At 42.3% G+C, this 23,232-nt stretch overlaps 1 protein-coding gene across 1 annotated transcript in view; it reads right to left on the minus strand.

Moving 5' to 3' along the window:
* The window catches only part of TRPM3 (transient receptor potential cation channel subfamily M member 3), a 213,209-nt gene extending 190,724 nt beyond the window's left edge, over nucleotides 1-22,485 (minus strand). The window contains exons 1-3 of the mRNA XM_039910775.1: nucleotides 22,403-22,485; nucleotides 16,601-16,814; nucleotides 11,508-11,632 (exon numbers count right to left, since the gene is read on the minus strand). Of these exons, the coding sequence (XP_039766709.1) occupies nucleotides 11,508-11,632; nucleotides 16,601-16,814; nucleotides 22,403-22,405 (342 nt within the window). The 5' untranslated portion in view covers nucleotides 22,406-22,485. The remainder of the gene's footprint in view (nucleotides 1-11,507; nucleotides 11,633-16,600; nucleotides 16,815-22,402) is intronic.
* Nucleotides 22,486-23,232: the final 747 nt, after the last annotated feature.

Below are 23,232 nucleotides of genomic sequence, written 5' to 3' on the forward strand. Positions count from 1 at the left end.
AGATCTAAAGAGAGGTGTGAAGGTAGAGAAAAATCAATCAGAAAATCAGTCACTGTGCAACTTTTTTCTCTGTGCATTTAAACACTTTGCTCAATGCTGATTATCTCAAGAATGTTCAATAAATGTTTGCTGACTGATTTATATGAGTAACAGGATATTCAGATTATTTAGAGAGATACATTTGGCCCATCTCACAACTCCCCAAAAATCTACTCAGTATTCTTCACAACAACACACAAGAACTGTTTATAATTCCCTAAGTTGTCATTTGCATATCTACAAAAGATTTGCTGATCTAACTCTTTATTTTATGACTTTATGTTTTCCAAATAGGAACATTACAGTCATGTTCTATGAATATCAATGCATTTTCCCCTTCACCTAAAGTATTGAGGGCAATCCAGATATTTTCTTAAGAGCTCATTAAAACCAGTAGGATTAGATCTTGAATGAAAAAATGGATCAGAAATGACATTGAAATGAGCACCTGCTACCTGCCCAGAATCTGTAGGCATTAGAAGCTTACTTCACTATCTTTGGACAACAATACATACTAATGTAATTGTCTCTTCTCCTTTGAGATTAGCCAGATAGAGTCAGTTCTCCATTTGGATGAAAACCTGAAGGAAATACTAGGCTATCATGGATCCAGTAGGAAGTCTGGTTTAAAACTACTTTGTATAGTTATTTTAATGTCTGCTTTCCCCTCTAGACTGTGAGCTCCTTGTGGGCAGGGAATATGTCTACCAACTCTGTTATATCGTACTCCCTCAAGTGCTTAGTACAGTGTTCTGTATGCAGTAAATGCTCAGTAAATACAATCAAGTGACGGATATTTTGCTACTTACCATTTAAGCTCCAATTGGATATGGCATCCTTCACTCACATACCTAATTTATAGCACTGCTATGTAAGCTCTACAAATCACTCAGCTAATGCAAAAATTAGTTGGAGAGTGAACATACTTCCAAGGGAGGCCCCTCTTCTTGCACTTGTAGGTATCAGTGACTATATTTTTACTGTCTTGAAAACATGGACCACATCACTTCTTTGGTCTGTGATTTGGGGGAGGAATGGTGAGTTTGGGCCACTGTGATCATGATGTCACTCTACCAGAGGTTTCTGTTCAACCCAAGAAGTCTCACAGAGTTAGATACAAGGAGATGTAGAGAGAGCCAGAAAATAGTGGGGCAGGGAGACAGCAAGACATATAGAGACACACAGAGAGACAGAGACAAAGAGATACAGAGAAACAGACACACATACACACATAGAGGGCACCAGAAAGCAAGTGAAAAGGAGAGACAGAGAGCAAGGAAGAGGGAAAGAGTGGGAGAGCAAGGAGGAGAGAAGATGGGAGCAGAGGGAGGGAGAGAGAGAAAAGGAGTGGAAGAAAAGAAGAAGCAGGAGAAAGAGGTTCGCATCCCAGTATTCTGTTCCTGCCTGCAGCAATGGGATGCCCTTTATTCTACCTAATTAATGGCATTTATTGAGCACTTACCATGTGCAGAGCACTGTATTAACAGCTTGGGAGTGTAAACAGAGCAGAATTAGCAGAATGTTCCCTACCTAAAGGTCATAAATGTAGTATTAAACACTTCATGGTATTTAAGCACCTACTGTGTGAAGAATAGCATACGAAGTGTTTGGGAAAGTACAATAAAGTAAATAAACATGATGCCTGTCCTCCAGAACTTTACAATTTAACAGTTACATCCCACAGCTGTTTTTCTCAGTTAGTAGTCGGCCTCATTGTGGTATTTTTGTAAGGGCTCTCCTTTATCAGTTTCATCCTCAGTTTCTTTCCAAATGGCTCAGGTCAGGGTGACTTAAATTTTAAAATTTCAGGGCCAGGTTTAGAAAAACCTAGGGAGGGAGGCACTTCAGTATTATTTGCAACCCCTTGACATTCTGAACCCCAGGCCTTACAGATTCCTAAGTATGTCTCAAGGATTTGTGCCTTGGCCTGTAGTTGTAATCTTTCTCATTCAGCTAAGTTGAAGAACTTATATTTTCAGAGCACGAAGGCTAACCACCTGTCTCTTCCCAAAAGGAGGGACAGTGAAGCCACTACAGTTTTAGATCTCTTTGAAGGAGAGAATGTTTCTCTGAGTCTGGTCCTTTTAAGGTAATGGCCCAGTTGCATACCCTAACATCCTTTTTTCCTGACCACTAATCAGGTTTGGATGGCGAGTCATCTGAAACTACATAGATGCAGAGAGGGAACCAGCCATCAGATAAATGGGATCAATTAATGGTATTTATTGAGCACTTACTGTGTAGAGAGCATTTTATGAGCACTTGCACTGATCGTTGCTGAGGGGGGAGTTAAAGACAAAATCACTGGAAGGCAGGGAGAGCCCCTTGAAGGGAAGCACCAGTTTCTAGGAGGAGGCTTTCAAGTTTTGAGATGTCATAATGAAAGGAAGAGGAGCAGAAGAGGAACCTTCTGTGCATTAGATAAAGGAATATGCATGCTAAGGGAAACAAATGAAAGGAGATGCTGTGTGTTCATATATACTAATCACTCAGAGTATTAAGCCAATTGAGGCACTGACTTATTTTTCTTTCACTCATCTGCAACTTGAGGGGAAAAGCAGGATCTTATAGAAATCCAGATGCTCTCTCCCAGATGAGTAATATAGAGAAGCCCACAAATCAAGGGATGCAATTTTCAGAGGACCCAGATATGTGTAATAATAATTACCACTGTGGCTTTTATTAAGCTCTTACTATGTACCAAGCACTGTAATAAGCACTGGGGTAGATACAAGATAATCATGAGGCTCACAGTCTAAGTAGGTGGGAGAACAGGCACTGAATCCCCATTTTGCAGCTGAGAAAACTGAGGCACAGAGAAGTTAAGTGACTTGCCTGAGATCACTCACCAAGCTAGAGACAGAGCTGGGATTAGAATGCAGGACCTCTGACTCCCAGGCCATGCTCTTTCCACTAAACCATGCTGCTTCCCCAAGTCTGTGACCATTCTCATGGACTTGACCTACCCGGGTACTACAAACTGCACTAAATGAGAGGGTTCAGAGAGGACAATTTCTTTAGGGAGCCACTTAATTAATCAACCAATCAATGGCATTTATTTGGTGCTTACTGTGTGCAGTGCCCTGTACTAAGTGCTTGGGAGAGGACACTTCAATAGGGTAGATATAGACACGATCCCTGCCCATCACATTGTTTCCTCTACAAACTTATTCTTTTGTTTTGCTCTTTTCGACAGTCAGTATTGGAAGAGGGTGGCTTGTAAATAAGGAGTTAGCGCAAAACCTGAATGCTTTCACTGAAGCAAGCATCTGAGTTGAGTCAAGAAGAATGAATCAACCTGGAAGTGGACACAATGGATTCATCATTAGTGAGAGTATTCATCCTCTTCAGAATCTGCCATTTGCCTAATTCCCAGTAGCACCATCTTGAAGTAAATCCATCTGAATACTATCAAACGAATCCAATAAAAAATATGAAGAAAAACAATATGTAATTTTCTGAGCTTTTGTAAAATGGAAGCTATGATTGGCTTACCCCAGAGAAAACAGACGGCATTACGGCCATGTATATCAAAATTAGATTGAAACCATGGTTTAGGTTTGATTTGTCTTGAGCTGATATATAAAGTTGGTATCACAAATATACCTTTTTTATGGTATTTGTTAAGTGCTGACTGTGTACCAGGCACAGGCTTAGTACACTAAGGCTTAGTACTCTAAGCACTGGGGTAGAGTCAAGATACGATCACTGAAGGATCAGGAATTTCATGTAAGAGGGTAAATTGTAGTGTAGAAATCATGGTTTATGTAAAATGAAAGTAACCACCTCCATGGTGAAGCTGAATTTAAAAATCACTCACTGATTTTTATCAATCAATCAATGGTATGAATTGAGTGCTTACTGTGTGCAGAGTAATTTACTAAGAGCTTCCACATTTCAATGTTTCTTCAGTGCTTTCGGTATCATTTTAAATTTTGTCCAAGATACTAGCAAACAGGATTTTGATCATTTATTACAATAACATTAGTAATAACGATGACTGTGGTAGAGAAGCAGCGTGTCTCAGTGGAAAGAGCACGGGCTTTGGAGTCAGAGGTCATGAGTTTGAATCCCAGCTCTGCCACTTGTCTGCTGTGTGACCTTGGGCAAGTCACTTCACTTCTCTGTGCCTGTTACCTCATCTGTAAAATGGGGATGAAGACTGTGAGCCCTACGTGGGACAACCTGATTCCCCTGTGTCTACCCCAGCGCTTAGAACAGTGCTCTGCACATAGTAAGCGCTTAACAAATACCAACATTATTATTATTATTATTTGTTAAGCAGTTATTATGTGTCAAGCACTGAGCTAATTGCCAGGATAATCAGGTCAGACACCCCATATGGGTCTAAGTCTAAATAGGAGGGAGAACAGGCTTGAATCACCATTTTACAGATGAGGAAACAAAGACACAGAAAAGTTAAGTCACTTGTCCAAGGTCACACATCAGGCAGGTGGCAGAGACAAGATTAGATCCCAGGTCCTATGACTCCCAAACCTATGCTCTTTCCACTAGGCCATGCTGCACTGAGGAAACAGTCCAGAAAGAGAAATGAGGGCCTTAGTGAATCACAAGCTTCATGAATCATCACTGTAGTGTGTTGTTAAAGTGGCAGACATGACCTAAATATAGAACGTAGGAACTGGGTGGTGATTTTCCTGCTCTTCTCAGCATTCATTAGACTTGTATTAAAGTTCCTTGGCTAGTTTGGATCTTGAGGCATAAATGAGACCAGGAGAGGGTTCTAAGGAAAGCAGACAACATTACATTGATTAGGAGCTATTTAGATTAGAGAATCAAAGGGGGCAAGACTGTAGCCTTAATTAGCCTCCAAAGTGTATAAAGTTGATATTTTCAGTGAAAATGGAAAACAGCTAGGATCATTTATAAAAGTGGACAAAGGTGAATAGCCTTAATCTGAAGTAGAAGGCTTTTAGATTCGGCATTAGGAATGGAATGTGCTTCCAAGGGAGGTTTTGGACTTCCCTTTGATAGTACTCACATGGATTTACCTCACAATGAAGCCGAATAAAGCTAATTCCGCTATACTGTGGCTCTCCCAAGTGCTTAGTACAATGCTGTGCACACAGCAAGAATTCAATAAATACGATCGATTATTAGGTTATTTTTTTCACTTTGTCATGTTTTCATTCATGCAATTTCTGATTCAACTAATTATAGCTTGAAAAATAGCCTGAAGGGACTATGCTCTTCTTTTACATTAAATTCCAAGCACTGATTTTTCTTTTTTTTTATGGAAATGCATGGTAGTTTGGCATACTCAAAAGTTCCATTCAGAGAAGTTCTAAAATGTTGAACTTGGATGTGAGTCATTAAATCAGATTTATTTTGTGTGTGTGTGTGTGTGTGTGTGCACGCGTAAGTGTGTATGTATGGGTGTGTGATGCAGGGGGTGGGAGGGGGAGGATGTCCCTATCTTCAGGTAGCAGCCACAAGCATTTAACATGTAAGGTATTCATAGTCTTGGACTAGGTAAATGAAAATAAAGGAGAACACTGAAGTAGCCCAGAGACCTTTTAACTGCAGTAGAAAAGGACAGGACATGAGAGGACAAATGATTTGTTAAGGGAGTGGGCAGCAAGTGGCAGCTGGAGAGATGAAAAGGAAGCTTGAGGGAGAAGAGCAGAGAGACGTCTCATTCCAATCAGTCTTTCTGCCCTTTGTCCAAGAAACCCCAACTGCCGGTTCTCTCCCTGATCCTTCTGCTACAGGATATTGATGGGCCAGAACTGCCAAACACACTCAGACATTTCTGATACCTAAAAAACATCACTGCTGCACGAATTGGGATTCACTACTAGAAGAGTATCTATGTTGATGTCTTTTCTGGGCTTTAGATGACTAGGAAACAGTTTAAAACTAAATTATGGGGTTGGAGAAGGCAACAGGAAGCTTCCTTGTAAACTAATGCCTGCATAAAGTTGAGTAGTGACCTGAGGGAAACATGCTAGGTATTAAAGAAAAAACCTTCTGCCTAAAGAGACAAGAACAAAAAATAAAACTGGTGTTTAACTATCAATGAGGAAGTCTTTACAAGAAGTATTTGGTGGTGGTGGTGGTAGTATTAATAATAAGCCCTCCTTTCCTCTTCTCCTACTCCCTTCTAGGTCGTCTTGACTTGCTCCCTTTATTCATCTGCCCATCCCAGCACTTATGTACATATCTGTAATTTATTTATAATATATAAATAATAATGTTGGTATTTGTTAAGCACTTACTATGTGCCAATCACTGTTCTAAGTGCTGGGATAGATACAAGGTAATCAGGTTGTCCCACATTCCCACGTAGGGCTCACAGTCTTCATCTCCATTTTACAGATGAGGTAACTGAGACACGAAGAAGTTAAGTGACTTGCCCAAGGTCACACAGCTGACAAGCAGCAGAGCCAGGATTATTCATTCATTCAATAGTATTTATTGAGCGCTTACTATGTGCAGAGCACTGTACTAAGCGCTTGGGATGAACAAGTCGGCAACAGATAGAGACAGTCCCTGCCGTTTGACGGGCTTACAGTCTAATCGGGGGAGACGGACAGACAAGAACAATGGCACTAAACAGCGTCAAGGGGAAGAACATCTCATAAAAACAATGGCAACTAAATAGAATCAAGGCGATGTACAATTCATTAACAAAATAAATAGGGTAACGAAAATATATACAGTTGAGCGGACGGGTACAGTGCTGTGGGGATGGGAAGGGAGAGGTGGAGGAGCAGAGGGAAAAGGGAAAATGAGGCTTTAGCTGCGGAGAGGTAAAGGGGGGATGGCAGAGGGAGTAGAGGGGGAAGAGGAGCTCAGTCTGGGAAGGCCTCTTGGAGGAGGTGATTTTTAAGTAAGGTTTTGAAGAGGGAAAGAGAATCAGTTTGGCGGAGGTGAGGAGGGAGGGCGTTCCGGGACCGCGGGAGGACGTGACCCAGGGGTCGACGGCGGGATAGGCGAGACCGAGGGACGGCAAGGAGGTGGGCGGCAGAGGAGCGGAACGTGCGGGGTGGGCGGTAGAAAGAGAGAAGGGAGGAGAGGTAGGAAGGGGCAAGGTGATGGAGAGCCTTGAAGCCTAGAGTGAGGAGTTTTTGTTTGGAGCGGAGGTCGATAGGCAACCACTGGAGTTGTTTAAGAAGGGGAGTGACATGCCCAGATCGTTTCTGCAGGAAGATGAGCCGGGCAGCGGAGTGAAGAATAGACCGGAGCGGGGCGAGAGAGGAGGAAGGGAGGTCAGAGAGAAGGCTGACACAGTAGTCTAGCCGGGATATAACGAGAGCCCGTAATAGTAAGGTAGCCGTTTGGGTGGAGAGGAAAGGGCGGATCTTGGCGATATTGTAGAGGTGAAACCGGCAGGTCTTGGTAACGGATAGGATGTGTGGGGTGAACGAGAGGGACGAGTCAAGGATGACACCGAGATTGCGGGCCTGCGGGACGGGAAGGATAGTCGTGCCATCCACGGTGATGGAGAAGTCTGGGAGCGGACCGGGCTTGGGAGGGAAGATGAGGAGCTCAGTCTTGCTCATGTTGAGTTTTAGGTGGCGGGCCGACATCCAGGTGGAGACGTCCCGGAGGCAGGAGGAGACGCGAGCCTGAAGGGAGGGGGAGAGGACAGGGGCGGAGATGTAGATCTGCGTGTCATCTGCGTAGAGATGGTAGTCAAAGCCGTGAGAGCGGATGAGTTCACCGAGGGAGTGAGTGTAAATGGAGAACAGAAGAGGGCCAAGAACTGACCCTTGAGGAACTCCAACAGTTAAAGGATGGGAGGGGGAGGAGGCTCCAGCGTAGGAGACCGAGAATGATCGGCCAGAGAGGTAAGAGGAGAACCAGGAGAGGACAGAGTCCGTTAAGCCAAGGTGAGATAAGGTACGGAGGAGGAGGGGATGGTCGACAGTGTCAAAGGCAGCAGAGAGGTCAAGGAGGATCAGAATGGAGTAGGAGCCATTGGATTTGGCAAGAAGGAGGTCATGGGTGACCTTAGAGAGAGCAGTCTCGGTAGAGTGGAGGGGACGGAAGCCAGATTGGAGGGGGTCTAGGAGAGAATGGGAGTTAAGGAATTCTAGGCATCGATTGTAGACGACTCGTTCTAAGATTTTGGAAAGGAAGGGTAGTAGGGAGATAGGACGATAACTGGAGGGGGAAGTGGGGTCAAGAGCGGGTTTTTTTAGGATGGGGGAGACGTGGGCGTGTTTGAAGGCAGAGGGGAAGGAGCCCTTGGAGATTGAGTGGTTAAAAATAGAAGTTAAGGAAGGGAGGAGGGCAGGGGCGATGGTTTTAAGAAGGTGAGAGGGAATGGGGTCCGAGGCGCAGGTGGAGGGGGTGGCACTTGCGAGGAGGGAGGAGATCTCCTCTGAGGATACTGCAGGGAAGGATGGGAAGGTAGGGGAGGGGGTTGTTGGGGGGGGAGGGGAGAGGCGGAGGGGTGACTTTGGGGAGCTCAGACCTGATCGTGTTGATTTTCGTGAGGAAATAGGTGGCCAGATCATTAGGGGTGAGAGATGGGGGAGGGGGAGGAACAGGGGGCCTAAGGAGAGAGTTAAAGGTCCGGAACAATCGGCGGGGGTGACGGGCATGGGTGTCGATGAGGGAGGAGAAGAAGCTTTGCCTGGCGGAGGAGAGGGCAGAGTTAAGGCAGGAAAGGATAAATTTGAAGTGTGTGAGGTCGGCTTGGTGCTTGGACTTTCGCCAGCAGCGCTCAGCAGCTCGAGCATAGGAGCGTAGGAGGCGGACGGAGGAGGTGATCCAGGGCTGTGGGTTAGTGGCGCGAGAGCGGCGGAGGGAAAGGGGGGCGAGAGAGTCGAGATGAGTAGAGAGGGTGGAGTTGAGAGCGGAGACCTGATCGTCGAGAGTGGGAAGAGAGGACAGGGCGGCAAGGTGAGGCGAGATGCTATTGGAAAGACGGATGGGATCGGACCCATGACCTCTGACTCTCAAGCCTGGGCTCTTTCCACTGATCCATGCTGCTTCTCAGACATTTATATTATGTCTGTCTCCCTCTCTAGACTGTAAACTCACTGTGGGCAGGGAATGTATCTGTTTGCCATATCGTATTCATTCATTCATTCAATAGTATTTATTGAGCGCTTACTATGTGCAGAGCACTGTACTAAGCGCTTGGAATGAACAAGTCGGCAACAGATAAAGACAGTCCCTGCCGTTTGATGGGCTTACAGTCTAATCGGGGGAGACGGACAGACAAGAACAATGGCAATAGAGTCAAGGGGAAGAACATCTCGTAAAAACAATGGCAACTAAATAGAATCGAGGCGATGTACATTTCATTAACAAAATAAATAGGGTAATGAAAATATATACAGTTGAGCGGATGAGTACAGTGCTGAGGGGATGGGAAAGGAGAGGGGGAGGAGCAGAGGGAAATGGGGGGAAAAGAGGGTTAAGCTGTGGAGAGGTGAAGGGGGGGCGGTAGAGGGAGTAGAGGGAGAAGGGGAGATTAGTCTGGGAAGGCCTCTTGGAGGAGGTGAGTTTTAAGTAGGGTTTTGAAGAGGGGAAGAGAATTAGTTTGGCGGAGGTGAGGAGGGAGGGCGTTGCAGGACCGCGGGAGGACGTGGCCCAGGGGTCGACGGCGGGATAGGCGAGACCGAGGGACGGTGAGGAGGTGGGCGGCAGAGAAGCGGAGCGTGCGGGGTGGGCGGTAGAAAGAGAGAAGGGAGGAGAGGTAGGAAGGGGCAAGGTGATGTAGAGCCTTGAAGCCTAGAGTAAGGAGTTTTTGTTTGGAGCGGAGGTTGATAGGCAACCACTCTCCCAAGTGCTTAGTACAGTGCTCTGAATGAATGAATAGTAATAGTAATAGCATTGAGTATCCACCTGGTGTGTAATACTGAACTACACACTTGGGAAAAACAAAATGATATATTCCCTACCCACAAGGAGAATACAATCTAACAGGGAGACAAACAAAAATATTTACAATTAGAGATAATAAAACTAACTAAAGAGGGTGAATGCTAAGTAGGGTGTAAATAAGCACATAAATGCTAGAGTTGGCTGAAGGGATGATATGGTGCAGAGTGCTGGGAAATTAAATGGAGAAAACTTGTTGGAGGTGAGACTTTAGGAGGAATTACAATGTGAGAGAGCTGTGGTGTGTGTAATGTAGTTTCAAGACTTTTAGAGAGTTATGAAAAGAAGTTCAAATGGATGGCCATGGGTTACTTGAAAATACAGTTCATTTAAGGAACACTTTCTTCCTTAAGGGAAATGATGGTTAAGTGTACAAAGCAATAAATATGGTAGGATGAGGAGAAATGCTCAGTAGTTTCCCTGCAGTCAGGTAAATTAATGCTGATATGTTAATGCTTTAGCCCTTTATTATGGCTTATTTATACTTATGGAAGTATGAGGAACTAGGGGTATGTAGAAAAGCTGAGGATGGAAAGACAATAACAGCAGAGAAGAAGGAAGAGGAGGAGGATGGAGGGAGAGGACGGAAGAGGAGGAGGCGAGCCATGGGAGGGAGAAGAGTGAAAAAACACACAAGAGAATAGTGGGAATGGGTGGAGTGCAATCCAACTAAATCAGGTTGGATGAGCTAGTGGGATACTGAGACAAGTTGGGAATGCATTTTTCTTTTGGTCTGGGCACATGCAACCAATTGGAATAGTGGCACAGGGCCAAAAGGTAGTTGCACAGTGACACTCCTGTTACCCCAGTCATCAAACCACAGCTTCGTTATTCCCAATGCAGGGGCAGATAATATACCAAAAAAGACTGATCTAGAAAAGGTGTACAATTCCTTCTAAGATTCGCATTTGGTAACAAAGAAAGGGAGACAATATGCAGTTTGGATGAGCTATTGCTGTTTGTCAAGACAAAGATAATCAATGTATTGGAGAATGCAGTATTCGCTAGGAGCTCATTTCAGACCTTGAAATTATATTATCTCAAACTAAAGCAAAACAAGAACTGCCTTGGGCAGCTCAACTTCTCTCCCAGACCAGATTTTCTTGTTCAAAAGGTTGGCGTGAATGTCAATAACTGGGAACTGGCAGTCGAAGAAACCCCCACCTAGCACAGTATGTGATGAACTCTGAGGACACTGCCCCTTCAAAGAAGAGATGATCCAGCACTATCCACCCCATGTCGAGAAGAAATGGTTCACGTGGTATTCACCAGTGTGACAACAGCAAACGAATATCTGGTTTAAATGAGAATATATCTAGGAAAGTAGATGACTCCCCTAGGCATCTGAATCACCCAAAAGAGAACACTTTTTTTTTTTTAACCATTTGTTTGGTTGTTCCTGGAAGGAAAGCAGTCCTAGAGAGACTCAAGACTACTTGTTTTTTAAAATGAAAGGCTTTACACTTCACCTACTGTCTCCATGAGAGAAGGGAAAAGACAATGAAAACAGTACTTCCCAAGCACTTAGTACAGTGCTCTGCACACAGTAAGTGCTCAATAAATACAATTGAATGAATGAATAAAATGAGGCCACCACTCCAACTTACATCTTTCCCAATCAGATCCTCCTGGTTTTCCACAATCCCCCAGGGGGCAATTCCTATGGTGCATATCTTCCCTCGTGATTTTGAGGCGTGATCCTTCAATGCATCTCCAACATGCCGAATGACTCCTAAAGTAAAGAGAGTGAGAAGCGAAATGAAGAATTACATCTTTAAAAATGATTTAGCTTCCCAATATCTAAAGGTAAAGTAAGTTGATTTAAGGTATACATTATGCTGTTTTTCAGACAAGGATGAAATACATGTAATCTAACCAAAGAGAAGCAGCGTGGCTCAGTGGAAAGAGCATGGGCTTTGGAGTCAGGGGTCATGAGTTCGAATCCCAGCTCTGCCACTTGTCAGCTGTGTGACTGTGGGCAAGTCACTTAACTTCTCTATGCCTCAGTTACCTCATCTGTAAAATGGGGATTAAGACTGAGCCCCAGGTGGGACAACCTGATTCCCCTGTGTCTACCCCAGCGCTTAGAACAGTGCTCTGCACATAGTAAGCACTTAACAAATACCAACATTATTTATATCCGTGATTCAACATTGAGGTAGCACAAGGCACAGGTTTCATTCATTCTGCTAACAATAGCTACACAGGTAAAATTAATCTTTTTCTGTGGGATGCATAGCCTGATCGGTTTTTTGATGAACAACCATATACTAATTGACACCATCTAATCTTGGTTTTTCTGACATAGTTCTTTCGTGGTTTTCATCTTTTTTGTTTTAGTTTATTATTTTTGTGGGATTTGTTGAGCGTTTACTCTGTGCCAGACACTGTACTAAGCTCTGGGATAGATACAAGCTAATCAGGTTAGACACAGTCCCTGTCCCACATGGGGTTCACAGTACTAATCCCCATTTTACAGATGAGGTAATTGAGGCACAGAAAAGTTAAATGACTAGCCCAAGGTCACACAGCAGACAACTAACTGGTGGAGTATTAGAACCTAGGTCCTTCTGACTCCCAGGCCCATGCTCTATTCACTAGGCAACGCTGCTTCTAGCTTATCTGACTGATCCTTCTGAGTCTCTTCTGCCAGCTCTCCATCTGCTTTCCACCCCCTCCCTGTGGGTGTCCTTTAAGGCTCTGTGCTGGGTCCCTTTGTTACCTCAGCCCACAATGATTCCCTTGCAGGGATCATTCACTTCCACAGCTTCAACTAGCACCTCTTTTAGAATGACTCCCAAATCTACCTCTTCCCTTCATCGAAATCTTGCATTTCCTCCTGCATCCAAGACATCCTTAAATGGGTGTCCCACCAGCAACTGAAACCTCAACATATCTGAAACTGAACTCTTTTTTTAAAAAAATGGTATTTGTTAAGTGCTTACTATATGCCAAGCACTGTACTAAGTGCTGGGGTAGATACAAGTTAATCAGGTTGGACACAGTCCATGTCTCACATGGGGCTCATAATCTTAACCCCCATTTTACAGATTAGGGAACTGAGGCACAGAGAAGTTATGTGACTTTCCCAAAGTCACAGAGCAGACAAGTCCTTCCCAAATCTTACCTTTCACCTAACTTTCCCATCACAATTGAAAACACCACCACTCTCTGTGTCACTCAAGATGATAACCATGTCATTATCCTTGACTCCTTTCTTTCTACCCCTGCACTCATTCTGTCATCAAATCCTGTTGGTTCTTCCTCCACGACATTTCCAGGATTTGCCACTTATTCTCCATACCAACAGCCACCACACTGGTCCTGGAACTTGTAATATCTTGGCTTGACTACTGCATCAGCCATCTTGCGCATCTCCCTCCGTCCAGCCTCTCCCCTCTCCAGACCATACTTTCCATGGCTGACCATGTTATTTTTCTGAAATGTTGTTCTACACACATCTCAATCCTCTAAAATTTCCAAAGTCAATCAATGGTATTTATTGAGCACTAACTGTATGCAGGACCCTTTAATAAGTGCTTGGGAGAGTGCAATACAATAGAGTTCCTGATTCCTGCCCTGGAAGAGCTTACAATCTAATGGAGGAGATAGGCAATGGAATAAATTACAGATAGGTGAAGCAGCAGAGTATAAGGATATGTACATGATGTAGGTTGCCAATTTCCCTGCATTTCAAACAGAAATTTCTGACCATTGATTTTAAGGTACTCAGTTCTTACCCTCTTACTTTACACTCTCTTCATCCAGTACAACCCAGCATACACTCTTCCTTCTTCTCAAACTGTTTCATTGTGCCTTGCTCTCATTCTTGTGTCACCAAGATCTTGCTCACCCTCTCTCCCTTTATAGCCTACAGATTACAGCTTTCCCTATATTCAAAGCACTGGAATTACATCTCCTACCTCCTATGGTCTGTAAACTCCTCATGAGTAGGGATTTCTGCCAACTCTATTGTATTATACTCTCTTAAATATTAAGTATAGTGCTCTGCACACAGTGAAGCACTCAATAAATACCACTGATTGACTGATCCTCTAGACCCTCTCAAATTTATTTCTACTCTCCCCACAACTGCCACCTCTGTGCCACCTTAAAGCACTTATGTTGTCACAGCCATTCAAAGCACTTCTGCACATACCTAGTACTTCCTCCAATCTGCATTCACATGCCTGTCTCCCTAGCTAGATTGCAAGCTCCTTGAAGACAGGGATCACATCGGCTAATTTTGATATGATCTCTCAAGTGTTTGATACAGCCCATATTAGGAGCTCGATAAATGCTATTGATTGACACATACTTTAATTTCCAATGATAATTTTTGATTAAAAAGATTTAATTGCAGTATATGACTCACAAGGTTAACAGAACCCAGCATTACATAATTATGTTCATGTGTGAAGAAGAAACAGAAAAACGCAGTTCTTTGATTAAAGCATTTTTAGGTGCAGAAGATACCAATAATTTTAATTAAGTGCTTTAATTGATATGATTGACTTTTTGGTTAAAAGAAAATAGTGCAAAAATAATATGAGGATCATTATGGCATCTTCTTTATATGATACACTATAAAGGTTAAAATTTCATGAGAGGTTTTTATGATGAATTTCAGATAATTCTAGAGAAACACTTTCTAAGGGGAGGGAAGGGAGAAAGGGAAACAGAGACAGAGATAAACAGAGGGAGGAAATGAGGCTATCATATATCTAAGCAAACATTGACCTTATATTAGAGTTGGTTTAAGGCTTGCAGCAGCTTCAGTTGAATTAACTTAGATGAGCTGCCATCTGACAGACTGACTTGCCATTTTCCACGCAATGTAGGTAAGCTGCCATCTCTAAGACTGACTCTCTTAGACAATTTACAGACCTCCAACAAACAAATTTTTCCATATTAGAAATTCATCACAGATAAGCACCTAATCACTTGTGGGTGGGTATGGACTTGAGATCACCTGCATCACAGTAAATATTCAAATTTGGCAGGTAGAAAATAACTGGATGTCTGGGTTTTACAAAGGGGACATTTGCTAACCATGCATTCAAGTGGAAAATGAACAGAATTATAGAACAGCTGACTTCAACATAAATTTCTGTCAAGGAAACTGGAAATTTGTGGCAAAGATTGAGGTAATTTTGGGAACCCAAATTAGTATTATTTTTGAAGCTACACAAGAAGCATTTCTCCTAAACATAGGGTGAGCATGACTCTTTGAAAATAAGTTTCTTTTCAGAAAACAGAACTTTCTAACATGACACTCTAGGTCACAGCTCCAGTGGGGTGCAGCTAAAGAGGACTTGCACCTGTTCCCATCATGGCATATGGGAGCCAATGGGAGTATTCAACACTCGGCCTATGGAATACTAAGAAAACAGCCAATTACAGGCCATTTAGGTTTGGTTAATAATAATAATAATGTTGGTATTTGTTAAGCGCTTACTATGTGCCGAGCACTGTTCTAAGCGCTGGGGTAGACATAGGGGAATCAGGTTGTCCCACGTGGGGCTCACAGTCTTAATCCCCATTTTCCAGATGAGGGAACTGAGGCACAGAGAAGTGAAGTGACTTGCCCACAGTCACACAGCCAAGTGGCAGAGCTGGGATTCGAACTCATGAGCCCTGACTCCAAAGCCCATGCTCTTTCCACTGAGCCACACTGCTTCTCAAACTGTGAAGCTTGGTTGTAAACTTGGTTGTAAACTCAAACTTGATTGTAAACTGTGCTCAGAAGCTATGAACCCTATGATAACTAGTGGTTCCCTAGGCTAAAGAATGGTTTGGGATGGCCTCGGGGGTTAATTCCAATCTATTGGTATTCATGGGGGATCCAGTCTAAACAAGAAGACTTTTCAATTCTGTAAACTCTTATGGCACCAGTGAGATGGCTCACGGGAAACATCTCAGTATGTTAGGACAGTTCTGAAAACCCATTCCAGCTTTTTCTTAGGTGCCAATAAATTATCCCTAGATATACACACCCGGGCACAACTGAAGGCCTAATGAGGCCACCCCAAACTCCAGGAATAATGAGACTCTTCCAGGCCATTACGGGGTTTGGAATCTGTAGGCTCGATTCTGGCCACATCAGAGAAGTGCGTATGGGCAGTCACTGGGTTGGTGGCAACTGGTATATAGCAGCCTCCTCACTCCTGATCCTTCCCTACTTTATCTGCAAACAGCACTCATTTTCCCTTCCCTTTACCTAAAGATGGAGATGATTCTCTCTGAGTTTTTGTGTTCCTAGTATATCCCCTAGACGGTGAGAAAATGCTAAGCTTCCTGTTAATAAATGTTAGGGTCATATGCTGAAGCTAGAAGTTCCAGATGAATATTTAACTGATTTTTATTGGTTGAAAAAATTAAAATGCTTTGTCAGAGGATTTTAAAAAATTGATTCAAGTAAGCATTTCATTTCTTGACTTGACCACATCTTCTTTTGCTTAAAGTAACTCCCTTATTTTTTCAGTTTGACTAACTAGTTTTCATATGAGAAAGTATAGGATAGAGAGATAGAGAAAGACAAGGGAAAAAGAGACAGACATACACACACATAAGGGAGCGCACACAAGATTATTCAAATCTAGTCTTACTATTATTATCATCAATAGCAATAATAACAATAGTAATAATGTCAAAAATAGAGACAATCTCCTTCATGGCCCAAAGCAACATTACTATTTACCTGTGTTGACTCCTCCAGTGAATATCCACGCTCCAGTTGTCATGGCAGCTTTGATTAGGCCTTTCCCAAAGACTTGCTTGAGTTTTGGCTGGAGTTCGAAGTTCTGGAGGCCTCCATGAACCGAGATGAGCAGCTTGGGGAGCTCTAACTGCCACTCCTTAGTCAGCAGGTGTAGAAGAAGATCAGGCTTTGTGTCATAGGACACACGCACGTACTGCCGAAGGAAAGCAAGGCACAGGTGAGGGAGGTGGAAGACTGGTTCACCTGAGTTTTCTAATTGTTATTGTTTTACCAACAAGGACCCGAATTGTTAGTATTAGTGACAACGGTATTTCTCCAGCAGCCACTAAGTGCAAAGCACTGTGGAAAGTGCTTCACAATCTTTTATGCTTTTCTGACATTAAATCAATACGACTAATAAGCCCCACAATTCAATCGGGTCATATCCCTGGGAAATGTGGCTTCATTGTGAATAACTTTACCATGGATTATGTTTTTCCATAAATTTATATGCAACTTGTGTGATTCTGCTCCAAAACAGTCCTGCTCTGGCAGCTGAGCTCTCTAGATAAAATCTCAAATAAAAATCATTCCTTATTTCCCTGTTGTCCTCTTCTGTTCCTAGTGGATTTCCTTCCCTACCACACCCCGAACTTTCTCCCCTTTCTCCTGTATCCTCAATTGCCCAGGCCCTGCTCCCCATGCTCCATACAGTATTATGTGTTCTTTATTTGAATTTCTGGGAAAAAAACAAACCCCAAAACAAAAAACAAACAGCTGTTGCTCCAGGAACAGCTGCCACCTCCAGTGCCATTGCCTCACTCTGTCCCTTTTCCTTCTCCTTCCCAGACTGTAAGCTCATTGTGGGCAGGGAACATGTCTTCCAACTCCAGTATACTGTAGTCTCCCAAGTGCTTAGCACAATGCTCTGCACACAGTAAGTGCTCAATAAATAAGACTGATTGACTGAACCCCCACTTCTCAGCCCCAGTTATTGATACGTCAGGAAGTGAAAGGGAGAGGTGAGGTGGCCGGTATTTTGGTAACCAAACCCACAGCAATAGCTGTTGCCCCATCCTGCCCGGTTCCTCACTATCATTACTCTCATGGGAGGGAATGAATGAGGGGGGTGGGGCTACAAGTGGGAAGGGGAAAGGGAAGAGTAAGGAAGAACAGCTCCTGGAATTACTATAGTTAGTGTTTCTGTTTTTGTTTTTAAAGAGTTGGGGCATGGGAGACAGGAAAAGGGAGGCTGAATTTGGGGTGCAGGAGAGGGGCAGGAAAACTGCTGAGAACAGAGGACAGCAGGAAGAGAATGGGGTAAGAAGAGTATGGAACAAGGAGGGAATTGACATCTTTGAAATGGCTGGATATAATGTCAGAGGCAGGATTTAAGGATGCTGTGGTAAATCAGCAAATTGTGCAGGATATAGCCTCAAACTGCATTTATGGTAGAGTTGCGGTATCCCAAGGACCACCTGTATTTTAACAAAACCAGCAGATAGTCAATAACTCAACCAATTTTGTAATATAACTATTTCTAGATTAGATCTAAATGATATTTCCCCCATCATAATTAGATCTTCCAAGAAGCAAAATATTCCAGAATGGATAGGTTGAGAGAAAAGATAGATCCATTAATGTATTTAGTCATGTGAATTTCTGAAGAGTTTATGATTCTGGAAAGAAAACACTTAAGCATCATTTTGTAAATGAACTCATATTCCAGATTTAAGTAGATCAAGGATATCTAAAGCTAGGCCTGCACTCTTCACAACAGTGTTCTATTTTAAAATTTCATCATGAATTCTGGGAAAATATTTTCATTGAAAAGCAAGGTAAAATGTTTTCAAACTAGAAGATAGACTGTATTACTTTTATCAACAGGAAAAGGGCTTGGGAACATGCAAGCTATCAGTTTCATTCATGATGAGATTTCTCCACCAGCTAACTAAAAGTATTTAAAATATAGCAAAAATATGCCCGATTTACTGGAGTAACTGTCTGTATCCTACTTTACCAACGTCTCCATAGAAGGTTATCTGGAAAGAAATATTTAATGATATACATTTTAAAAGGGAATCACTGAAACTACCATACTCTATCAATCAAAAGTGTTTTTTATCTGGGCAGCCTTAGACACATTCTTTCAGATGCTATTAGATGATTCATCTATACTTTCAAAGCAATGAGAGTAAGCAATACACAATACAGATGCTTCAAAACCCAACATTTTAGAAGCAATTTTAAAGTTGCTTTAACATATCTAATAAATCCACAAGAACTCATAAAAAGGAGATTTAATGGATGCGATTTCAGTGAGTAGGAAGAATCCAAATGAAAACAAGGCAGAGCTCTTCGAAATACAAGAGCAGCTGTGTTTGTGACTTCTCCACTCAACATTCAGTTCTTTACCTTCCCAAAATGCATTATGTGTAGCCAGGGTAAAAATCTGGTATCCTGAACAAAAAGAGCAAGAGCCTCCTCTGAAGCCTTTGAATAAGAATGTGCTAACATGGTGCTAAGATATTATTTAAAATTGTCTTGCACAATTCCACATCTTGCATTAAGCATCAGCAAATATAAACTGCTTTTTTATCCTATTTCCTGTGAAACATTTCCTTGCTAGTATTTATTTTTTACTGTAAACCCCTCGCAGGGTATCTTAACACTGCAGCCTCACATTGAATCCCCATTTTAGAAATGAGGTAACAGACACAGAGAAGTAAAGTGATTTACCCAAGGTCACACGGCAAACAAGTGGAGGAGGAGGGATTAGAATCCAGGTATTCTAACTTCCAGGCCTGGGCTCTTTCTACTAAGCCACACTTCTTCTGACATTGCACATCTGCTTGGATTCACTGTGATGCAGTGAGAAGAAATGGTTTGTGTGCATGTGTGCTGCATTGGACAGTGAATACTACAATGCGAGTCCTGAGGACTCTCTATGGTCCAGATTTTCCTTCTGTAAAATAGAGTGAAAATATATATCCCTTCCTACCTCTTTGGAGAAAAAAGAACCAATGTAATGAAGTATTTTCAGAGAGGAATTACTTCAAATAGAATTATGAAAGCTTTAGAAACTTGCCTTCACTCCTGACTAAATTGCTCATTTTTCATCTTTTCCTCAAAATTTCATGTGAAAATCTCTATTAGATTATTCACCATAAGAGTGGATCTAATCTGGCCACCAATTTGCAATATGCATTGAAAGCAACCCTAAGGAGATTGCTAAAGTGCTCAGATTTTACCTGGGTCTGAATATGATGGAATTTGTCTCCTGAAAATGTTAGAAAGAGAGCAGATTAACCTAGGATTGTGGGATTCTTTCTAACTCACTGTGCAACCTTCAATAAGCCACTGAGTCTTGAGCCTGTTCAGGGAAATCCATCAGTGATTTTACTCTCTCATCAAATATTATTGGCTTTCTAAGACAGGAGTAGTTTCTTCCAGGCAAAAACTTCCTTTGAGAGCAACACACAGCTCTTCACCTTCATGTTCCCAGGAAGCTTTAAGACTACAGTAAGATTTTTGATAACATGGAGCTACATTCTGGAAGAACTCTGCACCAAGAAAAACACACTTTGCCACCCAGACATCTGTCAACCATTTCTATTGATACTGATCACATTCTCTCTAGACAGAGGCACGTTAATAAAAGAACACTCCTCAATTGTTCCCAAATACATAGTGAAAACACCCATTATGGAAGACCTATTTAATTTTTCTCACTTAAAATCTCCTACAAGAAACACAGGTAGGTATTGTTGCAAGCTGCTTCAGGGTTGAGTTGATTTCTTTTGGGTGTCAGGATAGGGAGAAGTAACACTGTGTCCCCTATTACTGAAATTGATGAAATTGCAGCTGCCTACATCCTGGAAGTTTTCACTTTAGCATCCGTATGCCCCTCCAAACTTAATTTGGCTTTCAGGTAATTCTGAATTTTGAAGTTTGGACCAATACAAAGTCGAATTCCACCAGACCTGAACTGGATTTGACTTTCGGTTTTCTCCCTATTTTATGCCAGGAGAGCTGGTGAGGTATGGCAGCTGCCCCTAAGGGAGATGCAGGTCATTCTTGGTTTGATCTGTCTCAGAGCTGGACTGGCCTTGGATGCTGTGGTGCTGGGCTCCAAGCTCTGCCCTAAAATTTCCAACCTATGGTGAGTTTACATTCCTGCCTTGTCTCCTGAGAACACTCTATTAGCTTTACGCAGGGACAATGACACACAAATAGCTATGTGCGATGTTAATCAGGAAAGCAGAGTTGCACTGTTCACTTCGCGCATATTTAATGCCAACTTTGCCTCTTCACATCCCTAACTGACCAGCTGTTCATAGGAGAATTAGGCTCATTAAGGGGTATTAAGGCTCTTTTAGAAAAAAACATTATATTCTGGGACAATTAATTATTTAAAGTGTGATTTTCTCTACAGTATAAGGTGCTGATCTTTTATTTTGTTTTTTAATATTTAATGGTATTTGTTAAGTGCTTACTATGTAGATAGAAGATAATCGGGTTGGGCAGATAGAGCTCACAGTCTTAGCCCCTATTTTACAGACAAGAAAACTGAGGCACAGAGAAGCTCAGCAACTTGCCTAAGGTCAAACAGAAGACAGGTGGTGGAGCTGGGATTGGAACTTAGGTCCTTATGACCACCTGGTCTGAGCTCTACCCACCAGACTATGCTGCTTCTCTAAAGAAGTGCAGCAAGGTGAATCCTTTATGTCACTTGGACTTTGAACTTGCTTAACTGGTCAATTAGTGATGTGTATATATCTATAATTTTATTTATTTATATTGATGTTATTGATGCCTGTCTACTTGTATTGTTTTGTTGTCTGTCTCCCCCTTTCTAGACCGTGAGCCCGTCATTGGGTAGGGACTGTCTCTATTTGTTGCCGAATTGTACTTTCCAAGTGCTTAGTACAGTGCTCTGCACACAGTAAGTACTCAATAAACATGACTGAATGAATGAAGTCGGGAAAAAGATCATTCCAATGACATTTCAATGGGTGACCAGCGAGGTAGAGTGCAAAACTGGCAAGATATGTGGACTACTGACATACTGTAACACCTAAAGACTGCACCTAAAGAATGCACAAGAAGGTTTGGGAAGGGTATGGGGTTAAGGATTTTTTTTTTTCATCCTGAACCTTGTTCAGCTAACAGCGTCTCTTTTTAGTAGATGAGACCCCTAGTGCCATGTTACAATCATTTCTAAGACCACCCTCTTCTTGAAAATATCTCTTGACAGGGGACATATCGGTTAGGAATATGATCCAACTCTACAGCTGTGAGAAATATAGACCAGAATGGTGTAACATCTCTTCACAGGGGACATATCGGTTAGGAATATGATCCAACTCTACAGCTGTGATAAATATAGACCAGAATGGTGTAATCTGGGTGATGGCAATACTGGGTAAAACTTCGGCCAGAGACCAAATCTTGATCTTTATTGTTCATTTCTCCCTTATCTGGGTAAAATAGAAACTGTACCTGAGATGGGAGGGCAGAAGGGCAGCCACACTAAAGTTTATACAGCTTTCACCAGGGACCAAAGCTGCTAGTAAATCGTTGCTTAAGTACTGAGACTCAGGCAGCTCCAGGTTGGAAAGGGAAGAAAGGAAAGGGAGCAAGGTATTGGTCACACTGAAGTCCTCTGTGGTGGGGAAGACCATTATTATATCTACCTCAGCCTTTAGAACAGTACTGGACACGTAGTGAATGCTTAACAAATACAAAAATTCATAATAAGAGTGATAACAACAATACTGAATATAAAAGTTTTAGGATTACCATCGCTTTGTTGGAGTGGCCACCACCCTGGAACTCAATTGTTCCAAAGGCATCAGTCGGGCTAAGTTGAGTGTGCTTGCTGATGGACCACTTCTCAGACTGGACATCATTCCGAGAGAGTCGACTTTCATTTTTCTCATTCTGAATCACCGAGATACTTGGGGTCAGCCCAACATGCTGACCGATTAGACGGCCACAGCAACACCTACAAAATAAAAGCCCAAATGATGTATCTTTCTCAGACCAGTAACAAAATATATATTCTTAAAGATTCTTCTTTTCTCATTTAAAATTGAATGCAATCAGGGCTTCTTTGTTTAGTATTAAAACCTACAAACTGAAGTCTTCCAGGTCCCTCCAATTCCTAGCCATCAAATTTCCTGCTGAGAACACCAGGCAGGAATGAATGAAATATACTCAATGGACGATAAGTCACTTACTCATATGTGACTCACGGGCTAGCTACCTTATGTATTCCAAAATGATGAAAAATCTACAAATCCACAACATTTCACAGAACAAATTTCATTTATGAGAGATTTCTTAAAAAACAAACTAAAAATTAAACCCCACCACCACACAAGATGGACTTCCCATTTCACTGAGGGTATTGTTCATTTTGTGCAGCAGTTTACATTAATTTACTTCAAAGATGTCCAGTTCTAAAACCAATCTTGATCTATCAAAATCAATTTGACCATAGTTTCATAGGTTTCAAAAAAAAAAAGGTCATGTTCACATTCACAAAATGGTAATTCTACTTTTCTTTCTCATATGAAAACATCTTGTGAGCTTACCTATGAGGATCTTTAGTGCTGGGTATGATGTGA

This window comes from Ornithorhynchus anatinus, chromosome X5, assembly GCF_004115215.2.
Source record: "Ornithorhynchus anatinus isolate Pmale09 chromosome X5, mOrnAna1.pri.v4, whole genome shotgun sequence".
NCBI classification, from domain to species: Eukaryota; Metazoa; Chordata; class Mammalia; order Monotremata; family Ornithorhynchidae; genus Ornithorhynchus; species Ornithorhynchus anatinus.